This window comes from Heteronotia binoei, chromosome 1 (assembly GCF_032191835.1).
Source record: "Heteronotia binoei isolate CCM8104 ecotype False Entrance Well chromosome 1, APGP_CSIRO_Hbin_v1, whole genome shotgun sequence".
Lineage (NCBI taxonomy): Eukaryota > Metazoa > Chordata > Lepidosauria > Squamata > Gekkonidae > Heteronotia > Heteronotia binoei.
The window spans coordinates 193,282,867-193,298,329 of NC_083223.1; the positions used below are offsets into that span (position 1 = coordinate 193,282,867).

Consider the following 15,463-nt stretch of genomic DNA (forward strand, 5'->3'; position numbering starts at 1 on the left):
GCCATTGGCTGCCTCTGAACTGTATACAAGCAAAAAAGTGGAAGAGCTTTTCTTTCATTCTTTTGTCCTGCCTCCTGAACTCTCTGAAATGATCACAGGTCCCCTCTTGTTTTCACATTCTTCAGACAATGCTGTCATGTAGTAGTGTCAACAATAAATGACAGTAGTGTCAACAATAAATGACAGCATCAACATAATGCTTTAAAAACATACCGTATGCTGGAAGGGACGTTTGTTTGTTTGTTTGTTTGTTTGTTTGTTTGTTTGTTTGTTTGTTTGTTTGTTTGACTTATATCCCGCCCTCCCTGCCAAAGCACGTTCAGGGTGGCTCACATTAAGAGACCATAAGACCAATATTAATAGACAAAAGATAAAAATACAAGTACATCATAAATAAAAACATATAAAACAATTATGTAAAACAATGGTAGATGCTATTTGATCTCGCATTAAAATATGATGATGGCGGATACTACCAACTCCATCGATGTTAAAATTTTATTATTTAAGTATTTCTGCTGGCTGTCCTATAAGAAAAAGATCCCCAGTCACAATATGATGTTCGAGGTGAGCCAAATGGATTAATTTCTGCTTTCCTGTAGTTGTCGATTTTTTAATTTGAAAATGCCTGGCGGAAGAGCACCGTTTTACAGGCCCTGCGGAACTGTGGAAGTTCTCGCAGGGCCCTAAACTCCTTCGGCAGCTCATTCCACCAGGCAGGAGCCTCAACAGAAAAGGCCCTGACTCTGGTCATCTTGAGCCTGGCCTCTTTGATGCTGGGATCGAGAGTAGATTTTGTGACTCCAACCGAAGTGCTCTCTGGGGTACATGCAGGGAAAGGCAGTCCCTAAGGTATGCAGGTCCCTGGCCATATCTTCCCAGAGCTGATCCCAACCATAAAACATGAAGCTAGTCCATATTTATTGACTTTTCTGAGTAAGGCCTACAATTTTACTGATGCTGCTGGAGTTCTCAGGGAACAAGGGAACTCCAAATGAAAATCTGGCAACAGTTTGTATGTTCTAATATGTACAAAGGTCAGGCATTCAAACAGGCACAGACAGCCATATAAGCCAGGGAAAGCCAAGCTCCATGTACTTGTAGACTTGCTGAATACTCCTATTCAAGCCACTAATCAGGTAGTAACTGAGCAGTAAAACTGTTGTTGAACTGAAATACTAAGTGCCAGAGAAATCTAGCTGAGGAAGTCTCAGCTAAAGAACCAGCTAAAGGTAAGCATTTTTAGCTCCATTGATGTTTCGGTGCTTGGAGAGGTTATAAACATGTGCTAAACTTTCCCATTGACAGTAACATGGACAGTAACAAGCAGCTTTTTTTGTAGCAGGAACTCCTTTGCATATTAGGCCACACACCCCTGATCTAGCCAATCCTCCAAGAGCTTACAGGGCCTACTGTAAGCTCCAAGAGGATTGGCTGCATCAGGGGTGCATGGCCTGTTATGCAAAGGAGTTCTTGCTACCCAAAAAAGCCCTGTTTTAACTTTGAAAGATTCACTGTTAAAAGGAACTAAATATTTAAGAATACAGAGCACCTTCAAAGTTTTAGAGGGGAGCCGTAGCTCAGGGGTGAAACTCATTTTCTGCGTTATTTTCCAGTGCTGATTTTTCCATGTGTAAGATGCTTTTTCAGAGCTCATTGGTTCAGTCTGTTAGCATTGTAAAATAGATGACATAACAGAACTGCAAAATATCTGGCACTGGGAGGGCTGCAGTCAGAACAATCAGTACTGGATTTAATTGACCAATACTCTGACTTAATATGACGTAGCTCTTAGTTAACTTTCCTTACAACTAAACCTAAAATTCCAGGAAGTAAAGAGTTGGGATGGATTAAACTAATACCTGTTCCATTGCAAAATCATAAAACGTAACATCAGTACTAACAGAGGCTTGCATAGGGGAGCCAACAACATTACATGAAGATGCGTTACTTTCAACTGAATAAAATGAGTTGTTAAAAGTAAGAGAGGTACTAATGGGTTCTGGGGCTTACTAAGATTACATGTATTAAAGCAGGCAGTAGGAAAGGAAGCACTCTGTTTATCAGAAATTTGCTACATTGAAACAAGTCACTTATCTTGATTTATATTTGTTTATTCCAGCCCTTCAGAAGTTCAAAACGAAGCCGTTCCTTTTGTGAGGAAGAAGAAAGACAAATAAGTACAAGATCACCTAAAAGAAATCAGAGGGTTGCAATGGTTCCACAGGTATGCTTATGTATAAAATTTGTTTACATTTTCCCATAGCTAGGCTAAAATGTATTGCTCATCAAGGAACAAACCAAAAAACGCTCAGTTTTTCAATTTCATTATTACAATTAATCCAAATTGAAAATTATCAGCATTTATTAATAATTTGAATCTAGGGAGTATACCAAGGTAGGTTGGTGTAATGTTAAAACCAGTAGCTATAAAAAAAATAAACCCTAAACAAACCAACAGCCTCCAGATAAGTGCTATCCTATACAGAGCAAAGTGTTCTGTGTCTATTGAAGTGAGGAATGTTCTTAGTCTTAACCAGCTTGGCATAAGAGGGTGTGGCCTAATATACACTTAAGTTCCTAATATGCAAATGAGCTCCCGCTGGGCTTTTTCTACAAAAACAGCCCAGCAGGAACTCATTTGCATATTAGGCCATACCCCCTGATGGCACCATTGTTTCACACTGCAGGAACTTATTTGCATATTAGGCCACACACCCCTTATGCCAAGCCAGCTGGAACTGCATTCCTACTCAAAAAAAGCCCTGGTCTTAACATAAATTAATATTGTTGCTAATATATCCCTTCACAATGCTAAGGCATAGGACCAGTCAAGAAACTGGACCTGTTCATTCTGCACTCCCAAGGAGTCTGTCATGCAAAGCAGAAATGAGTATACCAGTGGAGCTGAAACAACTGAGCAAAAAATGTCAGGTTGTAATTACTGAGCATAAATGGGGGAACTTGGATGTGTGCATCTCCAGATTTAGGAGATACTCAATTTTGTTTCCTATTATTGCTTATCTGATTGTCCTGGGCTTTAATAACAGAGAAACCCTAATTTTAAGTTTGATGCAGTTATAGCAGTAGGGAACTGTCAGTACCTCTGATTACTCAACCTCAATATCAAGCCTATCTTTTTATAAAATTACATGTAGGTCATTTCTTTGTCAAGTAAAGACTCCACACTCTGCATTCTAAAAGTACATTTAGGTGCACTTTGGATTTATGCTTTCAGTTCTCCATCTGAGGTGGACATCTTTGTGAGTGATTCCCCTCATACTTTCAGGGAGGCAGGAACTAGTTTTTTCTTTCTTTTAGAGTCGTGGGAGTAACCTGCCCTTCAGTTCTGTTCCTACGTCAGCAGGGAGAGCAACTATAGAATAAGCTTCACCTTAACCTTCCTTCTAAGAGTCTTACTTACATCTTCCTGATTCCTTCTTTTCTCTTTTTCTACAACTTCTGTTCTATTCGTACGTTTTCATCTCCTAAACTGCTAATTCTGTAGATTTTGCAGTCTCTGAAGCCTGAAATCCCACTCCCCCTAGGGGAGTGCCAGAAGTTTGTGGCAGCAATTTTCTTCATGACCAGTTAATTCAGGTCATTCTAAATTGCCGTCATAACATCTAAGGAAGGCTCAGATGGTTTCATTTTCAAGGGATTGACGGAGACTTCACTCACAGCTGCTGCTGTAGAGCAAGACATCAGTGAAGCTAGCATGCCTCAACAACACAACAGTGACAACTCAAAAGCATGTGAGAAAGTACTGCTTCCTGCAGCCCATGATGGATCTCACAGCCTCCTCAAGCTCAGCCCAGAGATCCCATGTGATGGCCATCTTGAAAGAGCTGATCTGAACCACAGAGTTCAATCCTCTAACAACCAACTTGAACCAGAAACTGAGCTTTCTCGGTAGGAAATATCTCTGAGCTCCTCATCTACACGAAATCGAAATCTCACTCTTCAGGTTGGTAACGTACTTGATCCCAGGACCCTGTTCCTATCAGCTGGGTTTATGGACATGTTCAGATAGACCATGCAAGAGGAAATATCTAATTTTTGCGACAGCGAAGGCATAAGGTCCAGCAGGGCTCCTGAATCCTCCTCCCTATCTCTTCTTCAGCCAGTTTGGTGTAGTGGTTAAGTGCGTGAACCCTTATCTGGGAGAACCAGGTTTGAGTCCCCCTCCTCCACTTGCAGCTGCTGAAATGGCCTTGGGTCAGCCATAGCTCTCATAGGAGTTGTTCTTGAAAGGGCAGCTGCTGTAAGAGCTCTCTCAGCCTCACCCACCTCACAGGGTGTCTGTTGAGGGTGGGGGGAGGTAAAGGAGATTGTGACCGCTCTGAGACTCTGAGAGTCAGAGTAAAGGGTGGGATATAAATCCAATATCTTCTCTTCCCCAAAGGGCTCCTGATGGCCAATCAAGGCAGCGCAGAAGGTTCCCTTCAGTAGGAAGATGCCCACTGAGAGGGAAGGAGAACCTTCTTCAGATAGTAACAGGGAAGAAGGTAAATTCCTATCAGATGAGGAAGAAGAAGAAATTAATCTTCTTAAACAATCTTTCCAATTCTTTAAGACAGGAGTTTTTGTTGGGAGAGAAGGCTACGACCTCCATGCTACTCAAACCAAGCCTAAGGGAAATAAGGAGTTCTTCCCTAGATCCAATACTGTAGAGAGGGTTTTCCCTTTCCCTGAGTTCTTTGACAGAAAACAAATGATCTGAATGATCTAAACCCACGGCAAATAGGCAGTTCCTACATCTTGCAAAAAGTTATATGCCTTACCAAACTTTGCCCCTGGTTGGTGCACCGGTTACTGCACTTCAGTCATTTGATTTACTGTCTGAAGATGAACAAGGATCTGTTAGAGGTGCACTGGACAAAAAAGCTGCCCAAAAAAAGGCACATTAATCTACCACTATGGCATTTAAAGCATATGCTACAGTCTCTTACTATTTCCAAAGCCACCATAGTCTAGACCAGGAAAAAGGTGTAATTAATTCCAGAGAACGATTAGAGGGGGCTGCTAGCCTGCTAGAGGAGGCTAACAGAATTATTAAAGCTGGTTCCTTTACAGCAAATGCCACACTAGGTCCCTTGATCTCTTCTTCTAGAGCTATGGCTTCTACAGCAGTGGCAAGGAGGGTGTTATCGCTATGGGCCTGGCAGCAGACCTTCAATCTTTCTAAATCCATAGTGGCAGCCTACCCATTCCAGGGGGGGAAGACTGTTTGGAAAGTGTCTGGACAAAATTTTAATAGAGACTAGGGATAAGAAAAAGGCTATGCCAGGGATGCTGAAATGTCCTGACAAAAGGTCCTTCAGCAGTCACCTTTTTTGTTCATAGCATACATTTCCTAGGTACAGACAGAATAACAAAAGAACAAATTGGGATAGTCCTTTTGGAGAGAATCCTTTGGCAGCAGACTCAACAAGCAGCTGGGCAACAGAAGTGAATGAATAGAGCATGAGGGCAAGTTACCAAGAGCATGACTGGTTACACATTTCTTTTGGGGGCCTGACTCAGTTATTTTTCAAGATGCTTGGATAGCCTCCCAAGCAGACACATGGGCAATAGAGGTAGTCTCCCAGGGCTACACCATAGAATTCACCAAAACCCCACCAGAAGGATTTCTGATATTTCCCGTTCACAAGAGCCTGACAAAACAGCTAAAAACATTTGAGGCTATCCAGCAGCATACACACAATAAAACCTATTCCACAGGCGGAAGAAGGACGTGGAGTCTATTCCATCTTCTTCACCATCCCCAAGACAAATGGAGATAGGAGGGCAATATATCAATATGAGACATTTCAGAGTGGAAAGTTTCAGGTCAATCTCCGAAGCTCTTCAGCCAGAGGAATACATCACGTCGATAAGCCGAATGGAAGCCTGTCTTCACATGCCAATTTTTGCACCACACAGAAGATTTCTGAGGTTTTGTGTAGGAAGTTCCCATTTTTAGTACAGGACCCTTCCATTCAGCCTTTCCACAGCTCCAAGGGTGGTTTCCAAGCTCCTGATCAACCAGGTTGTTCGCCTATGGTGACAGGGTATTCAGATCCACCCATACTTAGATAAGAACATAAGAGAAGCCATGTTGGATCAGGCCAACGGCCCATCAAGTCCAACACTCTGTGTCACACAGTGGCAAAAAATTTTATATACACACATACACTGTGGCTAATAGCCACTGATGGACCTGTGCTCCATATTTTTATCTAAACCCTTCTTGAAGGTGGCTATACTTGTGGCCGCCACCACCTCCTGTGGCAGTGAATTCCACATGTTAATCACCCTTTGGGTGAAGAAGTACTTCCTTTTATCTGTTTTAACCTGTCTGCTCAGCAATTTCATCGAATGCCCACGAGTTCTTGTATTGTGAGAAAGGGAGAAAAGTACTTCTTTCTCTACTTTCTCCATCCCATGCATTATCTTGTAAACCTCTATCATGTCACCCCGCAGTCGACGTTTCTCCAAGCTAAAGAGTCCCAAGCGTTTCAACCTTTCTTCATAGGGAAAGTGCTCCAGCCCTTTAATCATTCTAGTTGCCCTTCTCTGGACTTTCTCCAATACTATAATATCCTTTTTGAGGTGCGGCGACCAGAACTGCACACAGTACTCCAAATGAGACCGCACCATCGATTTATACAGGGGCATTATGATACTGGCTGATTTGTTTTCAATTCCCTTCCTAATAATTCCCAGCATGGTGTTGGCCTTTTTTATTGCAAACGCACACTGTCTTGACATTTTCAGTGAGTTATCTACCATGACCCCAAGATCTCTCTCTTGGTCAGTCTCTGCCAGTTCACACCCCATCAACTTGTATTTGTAGCTGGGATTCTTGGCCCCAATGTGCATTACTTTGCACTTGGCCACATTGAACCGCATCTGCCACGTTGACGCCCACTCACCCAGCCTCAACAGATCCCTTTGGAGTTCCTCACAATCCTCTCTGGTTCTCACCACCCTGAACAATTTAGTGTCATCCGCAAACTTGGCCACTTCACTGCTCACTCCCAAGTCTAAATCATTTATGAACAAGTTAAAGAGCATGGGACCCAGTACCGAGCCCTGCGGCACAACACTGCTTACCGTCCTCCACTGCGAAGACTGCCCATTTATACTCACTCTCTGCTTCCTATTACTCAGCCAGTTTTTGATCCACAAGAGGACCTGTCCTTTTACTCCATGACTCTCAAGCTTTCTAAGGAGCCTTTGATGAGGAACTTTATCAAAAGCTTTCTGGAAGTCAAGGTAAACAACATCTATCGGGTCTCCTTTGTCCACATGTTTGTTCACCCCCTCAAAGAAATGTAACAGGTGCCAAAATATGCCTCATCTATTGCAAATAGGCTGGAAACGGGGCTTCCAAGCCTCTCCACAGTAATGTGGAATAGAGGTTTGAGTCTCCTTCTAAGGGTGCTGGCGAATCCGGACGATATAGTACATCAAATCTTCTATGACTCATTTGTTAGCAATTGGTTGAGGAAATTAAATTCCAAACTAGAGGAATGTGATCTGAATATTGATTCCCTAGCCCTCATGTTCAAGAACGGGGCAAAAGTAATTATCAGAGACCGATTACTGGAATTGGAGTTAAAACAATCTCTGGCCAAAGTTGGGGGGACGTATATCCCAACCTTTTTTACAAGTGATCTTAAATGTGCCAGGTATCTAGAAAAGATACAGCCAATTAAGATCAGGCGGATGCTGTCCTTGGCACGCCTGAACATTCTTGACACAGCAGTACTGAGGGGCCATTTCCACAAGATCCCGTTAGAAGACAGGATCTGTCCATGCGGCCTGGAGGAGGTCGATACGGTTCCCCATCTCATTCTGAACTGTCTTTTCCATACAGAGGCAAGGTACAGACTTCTGCGGAACCATCTAATGCTAGCTAAATCTTTAAATCTGGCCCAAGTCATTTACTTCCTCTTAGGGGATGGGAGTGATCAACTTTCTCTGGATCTTGCTAAGTTTCTATATGTTACCGACCTTGACAGGAAGAAATTTAATGCTGTTTGTATTTGAAAGAAGATGCCCTTAGTTAAGTGTTGCCTACGTCAGATAATTTTATTACTATTTTGATGGTTGTACATAGTTTTATATTGTTATGTTATATTTTAGCTTGGTGTTGTGTTGTACTGTTATTGATGAGTTGTGTTGTTGTTGTTGATTGGCCTAGAGCCGCAATAAACTGACTGACTGACTGACAGGTTAGTGAGGCAAGATCTTCCCTTGCAGAACCCATGCTGAGTCTTCCTCAATAACCTGTGTTCATCAATGTGCCTACTCATTCTGTCCTTGATAATGGTTTCTACCAACTTTCCCGGTATTGAAGTCAGACTGACTGGCCTGTAATTTCCCGGGTCTCCTCTGGAACCTTTTTTAAAGATTGGGGTGACATTTGCTACCTTCCAGTCCTCAGGAACGGAGGCAGATTTCAATGAAAGATTACAGATTTTTGTTAGAAGATCCACAAGTTCAACTTTGAGTTCTTTCAGAATTCTCGGATGTATGCCATCCGGACCCGGTGACTTATTAGTTTTTAATTTGTCTATCAGTTGTAGGACCTCCTCTTTTGTCACCTCAATCTGACTCAGGTCTTTCAATACCCCTTCCAAAATTAGTGGTTCTGGGGCGGGCAAAAAGTTCTCATCTTCCACAGTGAAGACAGAGGCAAAAATGCATTCAGCTTCTCAGCCATTTCCCTATCCTCCTTCAGTAATCCTTTTACCCCATGGTCATCCAAGGGCCCCACTGCCTCCCTGGCTGGTTTCCTACTTCTAATATATTTGAAGAAAGTTTTATTGTTGGTCTTTATGTTTTTTGCAATATGCTCCTCATAGTCCCTTTTTGCCTGCCTGATCACAGTCTTGCATTTGATTTGCCACAGCCTGTGTTCCCTTTTACTAATCTCACTTGGACTGGTTTTCCACCGCTTAAAGGAGTCCTTCTTATCTTTTACAGCTTCCATTACTTTTTTTATTAACCACGCAGGCCTTTTCTTATGCCTGTTTGTGCCTTTCCTAACTTGTGGTATGTATTTTATCTGAGCTTCTAGGATTACGGTTTTAAATAGCATCCAAGCTTCCCCAAGCGTTTTGACCGTATGTACCTTTCCTTTCAGTTTCCTCCTCACATGCCTCCTCATCTCAGTGTATTTACCCCTTTTAATGTTAAACGTGGTTGTGGCGGTCTTTTTGGACAACTCCCTATTTATACAAACGGTGAAATCAATAACATTATGGTCACTGCTCCCAAGTGGCGCAATCACTTTTACATCTCTCACCAAGTCTTGGGCATTACTTAGGACCAAATCCAGGATCGCCCCACCCCTGGTAGGTTCTGAGACGATCTGCTCCATAGCACAGTCATTGAGAGCATCAAGAAACTCAATCTCTTTCTCTCGACCAGAACACATATTGACCCAATCAATCTGCGGGTAGTTAAAATCACCTATTACGACACAGTTTTTACGTTTAGCTGCTATCTTTAAGCCTTCCATCATATTATAATCGTCCTCTCTTTTGATTTGGTGGGCGATAACAAACTCCCATAGTTAAATTTCCTTTTGGGCCCTCTATTTCAACCCAAAGCATTTCTAAAAGTGAATCTAATTCTCTGATCTCAGTCTTACTGGACCGTATATCCTCTCTGACATACAGAGCCACCCCACCTCCAACCCTTTCCTCCCTATCCTTCCGATATAGCTTATATCCAGGAATCACCGTGTCCCACTGATTCTCCTCATTCCACCAAGTTTCTGAAATTCCCACAATGTCTATGTTTTCTCCCAACACTAAACATTCCAATTCACCAATTTGATCATCTGCTGATCAAGTCAAATTCAAGAAGCAAATCACATCAGGACCCAGAAGCAGCCGTATGTTGCTTACAAAATCACGATTTCATCATTGACTGGAAGAAAAGCTCTTTACAACCCATTTGGGAGGACAGAACACCTGGGGTAACAACAGACATGATATGTGACAGCCTCTTCCTTACAAAGGACAAATCAAGGAGGACAAATAAGATTGTCACGCATCAGGAGCAAGTTCTCATTGATGATGCTGGCCAAATTAATGGGCCAGTAATACTGGGAATTGGCATGATCCAGTGGGGGGTGCCTTCATATAAGACCCTTGCAGATTTTTCTCAAACCATTTCAACTACAAATAATGAGGAAAGAGAACCCTTCCACAAGGGTTCCATTGTCAGTAAAATACAACTTAGTATAGTGGAAAAAAACATGTAACCTTTTGCAAGGGAAGAAGTACTGTATTCCAGAAACGAAACAAATTTTCACAGACGCCAGTCTGTTGGGATGGGAAGCAATACTGGACAATTCTACAGTTCAGGGATGCTGGTTCAAAAGTGAGATGCAACATTGAAGCTCATAGTGATTCACTTCTCCCTATTGCATTTCAGTGCCCAGGTAAGGGAGTGCTAGTAAGGACAGAAACATTTCTGCCAAGGCATACCTCAGCAACAGGGAGGGGTTCAGATCATCACAACTCCACAGGGAAGCTGGGGTTGCCCAACTGTGGCTGGGGGGCCACATGTGGCTCTTTCACACATATTGTGTGGCTCTTTAAGCCCCCACTGCCCTGTTGGCTGGCTTGGAGAAGGCGTTTGTCTCTATAAATTACTTCTCCAAGCCAAACCAGCCAGCACCTTGGAGAATGCATTTAAAGTTAAAGTTGCTTTCTTCCCACCTCTCTCCCCCCACCTATTTTCCTTCCTTCCCATCTTGTGGCACTCAAACATCCAACGGTCATGTCTTGTGGCTGTCAAACATCTGACATTTATTCTATGTGGCTCCTTATGGCATCCATAAAAGCAGAACATATCAAGGGCTCCATAAATGTTCAGGCAGACTGGTTTAGCAGAGTGACTATCCAGGATGGAGAATGGTCCCTCAAGAGGGACCTATTCCATCTAGTCACATCTCAACTAGGCTGTCCACTAGTCACTAGTGGATCTGTTCACAGCACCATCCAAGCACCAGCTGTCCCAGTTCTTCTCCAGGTATTTCCACCCCAGGACCCAAGTCAACAGATACTGTAACTTCACAGTGTTGGGTGACTCCCACTGCTCTTACAGGAAGAGGGGGAAAGTAGTTCCTTCCTCCCTGAAAGGATGATGGGAATCACCTACAAAAGATGTCCTCCTTTCCTCAGAGGAGAAGGACCCTTTATGGTAAGTGACAAATGGCCTGTTTTCTATCCATTGAGTGATGTGCTTACAAGGTAATTATATTGGTTATGTGTGGTTGAAGGTAGATTATATGTTAAGATGTTATCACTTTTAGGTTTCCCTTTAGTATTTCTGCATTCAAATTTATTTTAAACAAAGCTTTTTTAAAAAATGGAGTCTTACTCCATATTTTTAATCAGTTTGTCAAAAATAATTTTAAAAGCTTTACCTTCCCAACTACAGAGTATTTCTTTAAAAAAAAAAAGCTGGGATTCTACCTAAAATTTCCATGAGCAGGGACTGTGTGCAGTTTTTATTGACCCCCCCCCCTTCCCACAGCAGCCATAAAGCCCTTCCCCTCAAAAAATGTGCTTCTGGCAACAGGGAATTCCCAGGAATAGCCAGGGAGGGTGTCAGAGGTCTCCTGAAAGAGGAGGGAATTGTCAGGGATTCAGATCACCCATGCACCTGTAGGAATTCTAGGTGAGATTCAAACCATAGTTTATAAAGTAGCAGGATCTCACTTGAATCGTTCATCTGTTAGTAACCTCTGTTTTCTTTTATTGTCTAGAAGTTTACTGCAACAATGCCAACCCCAGACAAAAAAGCATCACAGAAGATTGGTTTGAGGCTACGTAATTTACTCAAACTTCCAAAAGCTCACAAATGGTGTATATATGAATGGTTCTACTCAAATATAGATAAGTATGTATGATTATAAGGCCTGTCATTTATTATTTTATCATTTAAAGCAACTTGTTATAATTAAGCTATGTGCATTTTCTTACAGTAACTAAATGGAGATATATATACAGTGAAGTTATTTTTCAAAGAAAAATGGGGCAAATCAGTTTTATCAATATCTAATATTTTACACATATTATTTGGCAGGTTTCATTTATCTGCATAAGTAGTTCACACTTATAGATTTTAATTGGGATAAGAAAATAATTGCTATTTCTGTTCCAGTTCATTGAATACACACTTGCTAAACAGTTTAACTTCTTGGTCTGGTTTTAGCTGATTTTGGCTATAAATTTTAACACGTTATGAAATTATTTCTCATTTGCTTTAGATTCCCATTTGTGAGACAATTATTGTAGGCCTGAGAATAATCAGGAATATGATGGTTCTTCTCGCTGTTTTTATTGAAGTCACAATGCAGTACTGTGCAGAGTTACTTACTACAGTCTAAGTCCGTGAGGTTTAGACTGGTGGAAGCTGGGTTCAGGTAGCTGGCTCAAGGTTGACTCAGCCTTCCATCCTTCTGAAGTCAGTAAAATGAGTACCCAGCTTGCTGGGGGGGAAGTGTAGATGACTGGGGAAGGCAATGACAAACCACCCCATAAAAAGTTTGCCGTGAAAATGTCGTGATGCAACATCACCCCAGAGTCGGAAACGACTGGTGCTTGTGCAGGGGACTGCCTTTACCTTTTTAATGTTGCATAGGATTGTACCATTAGAGTTGAACTGTAACTTGAATTTACCTGTAATACCAATAGCTTTTCGAAATATAATAGGCTGCTAATTTCTAAATTGACTGTCTCAACTTTTATAGTTTTTTTCAGTCATAAAATGTTACCTTTGTGTTTTTCTAGTTATAATAAAGGGTAGTTGGTTTTGGACCATGAATCCATTTAATAACTGACTGTAGTTCTTCTAAAAAACATTTTAAAGGAAATTATAGAGTGTATGTGGAAATGAAATTGTCTTCTAATTTTCTGAAAGCACTTGAATGAGTAACAGCAAAATGTCAATTGTTTTTTAACAGGCCACTATTTGAAGGTGATAATGATTTCTGTGTTTGCCTGAAAGAATCATTTCCCAATCTGAAAACTAGAAAATTAACAAGAGTAGAATGGGGAAAAATCAGACGATTAATGGGGAAACCACGGAGGTAAAAAAAAGAAGTTAAGAGTATCTTTGAACAAGTGAAACATCTTTAGACAGTGCATTTTGTGTGTGTGTGCTTAATGGTGACTTTTATTTGAAGCTTTCTTACTTCATTCTTCAAAGTTTGTGGTTGGTGTATAAAATACAGGATGCAATATATCATTATAACTGAGAACAAAAAAGTGCATCTGTTTTTCACCAACTATATGCAAGTTTTGTATCCCTTCTATGATCCAAATGATTTTTTTAGGGTAGCTAGCTGCTGCACTGTGATTGTGTGGTAAGATTTAGCGCTGTGAGTTACAAAACCTTTTGTCTGCCCAGACTGAGATCTAAGAATAATAGGATTGAAAGAGCATTCTAGTTCAAATGTCCTCCCCAAAAAAGCAGGACCATCCACCCCTCAACAGATCATCCTACACAATTTGTGACAAAGAATGCCATTGACAGCATTCTGCAGCAGCAGAAAGGTGCCTACAGTGGTTGGGTTATGTTTATTGATAACATTGCTTATCTAATCCAGTAAGCAGCCTGAGCAAATTTCAACAGTGCAGACATTCCAAAAATAAACCCATTACAACAATGTACCTTTATGAAGATGAAGCAGTCCTATAGAGGAAATTCAGATCACTCAAGCAAGTAAATCTAGGCTGCCAATTTAGAGCCAATAAACAGCAAGTAAGTCCAAGCTGCCAATATACTAAAGACTGCTAAAACCAGACTTAAATAAAAAACTTGCTTACAGTTTTAAAGCATGAACTTATGCAAGGCCCTGTAAATAGTTAATTTTAATAGAATGAAATCCTTGCTAGGTCCTGCAGCCAGTTTCACATCTTAGGAGATACTAAGTAGAGTGCCTTTTGGTGTCCTTTAAAACGCATGCAAACCACTAGAAGATTCATAAGCTATGCAGAACCCAAACTATTGAGGCTAGGTAAGCATTAACACTTAACACTTAAGCCAGTTTGGTGTAGTGGTTAAGTGAGCGGACTCTTATCTGGTAGAACCGGGTTTGATTCCCCACTCCTCCACTTGCACCTGCTGGCATGGCCTTGGGTCAGCCATAGCTCTGGCAGAGGTTGTCCTTGAAAGGGCAGCTGCTGTGAGAGCCCTCTCCAGCCCCACCCACCTCACAGGGTGTCTGTTGTGGGGGAGGAAGGTAAAGGAGATTGTGAGCCGCTCTGAGACTCTTTGGAGTGGAGGGCAGGATATAAATCCAATATCTTCATCTTCTTCTTCATCTTCTTCTTCATCTTCATCTCCATCTTCATCTCCATCTTCATCTCCATCTTCATCTCCATCTTCATCTCCATCTTCTTCTTCATCTCCATCTTCTTCTTCATCTCCATCTTCATCTTCATCTCCATCTTCATCTTCATCTCCATCTTCTTTTTCTTTTTCCTTCTTTTTTCTTCTTTCTTCTTTTTCTTCTTCTTCTTTTTCTTCTTCTTTTTCTTCTTCTTCTTCCTTCTTCTTCTTCCTTCTTCTTCTTCTTCTCTGGATAGAGAAGCTAACAGCCAGCCAGTGTAAGTGCTAAAGGACTGTGTAGATATATTCCATCCCCCTGTATTGTTATCATGGTGTGTTCCACTGTTCTTTACACTACTGGCATTTGTAAATTAGGAGGGCTGGAAATAACCAGGCAATGGTACCTGGATCCACTTTTTATTGAATATTTTTACTCTTGGTTCTCAAAACTAGTCATAATTTTTTCTATGGGAAGTGGGATATAAATACTGAGAACTATATTTTCTCTGTATCATCATTAAGACACAGGGAAAGACAAGCACTTGTTTTCACATCATAAACACTTCAACTTTATGAAGTGGTGCAGGAGTCTCTCATGACTGAATTTTTTAAAATGTAAAAATGAGTTAAAAGTTCTGTGTCTTATTTTGGGTAAACAAACTCTGGGATATATGAATAAACAGGCAGCAGATCCACAAGACTCATAGGGGGAGTGCCTCCCTTCTCAAAACATTGGCCAGACTCTCACAACATAGCATAGAGAGATCTTGGTCTTTTCCTTAAAACATCTCTGCTAACCTGGGGGCTCCTGTGGGTTTGTCGACAAATGCCTTTTCTGTGTACCTGGCCAGGTTCAGAATTAGATATATGATAACAAGTGCAAATGAAAAAAATTCTACTTACTTATTTGCAGATGTTCTTCTGCATTCTTTGAAGAGGAAAGATCTGCATTAAAACAGAAACGACAAAAAATTAGACTTCTGCAGCAACGGAAGGTGGCAGACATATCCCAGTTTAAAGATCTTCCTGAAGAAATCCCACTGCCACTAGTTATAGGAACAAAAGTAACAGGTACCTTTTTCCTCTCTTCATGGAAATAAGACTTTTTGGTTGCTCC

At 41.4% G+C, this 15,463-nt stretch overlaps 1 protein-coding gene across 2 annotated transcripts in view; it reads left to right on the plus strand.

Annotated features, from left to right (window-relative positions):
- The window catches only part of LIN9 (lin-9 DREAM MuvB core complex component), a 42,805-nt gene that overhangs the window by 14,038 nt on the left and 13,304 nt on the right, over nucleotides 1–15,463 (plus strand). For both annotated transcript variants that reach the window (XM_060245547.1, XM_060245555.1), the window contains exons 4-7: nucleotides 2,123–2,227; nucleotides 11,777–11,910; nucleotides 12,977–13,102; nucleotides 15,260–15,417. In XM_060245547.1, the coding sequence (XP_060101530.1) occupies nucleotides 2,123–2,227; nucleotides 11,777–11,910; nucleotides 12,977–13,102; nucleotides 15,260–15,417 (523 nt within the window). The remainder of the gene's footprint in view (nucleotides 1–2,122; nucleotides 2,228–11,776; nucleotides 11,911–12,976; nucleotides 13,103–15,259; nucleotides 15,418–15,463) is intronic.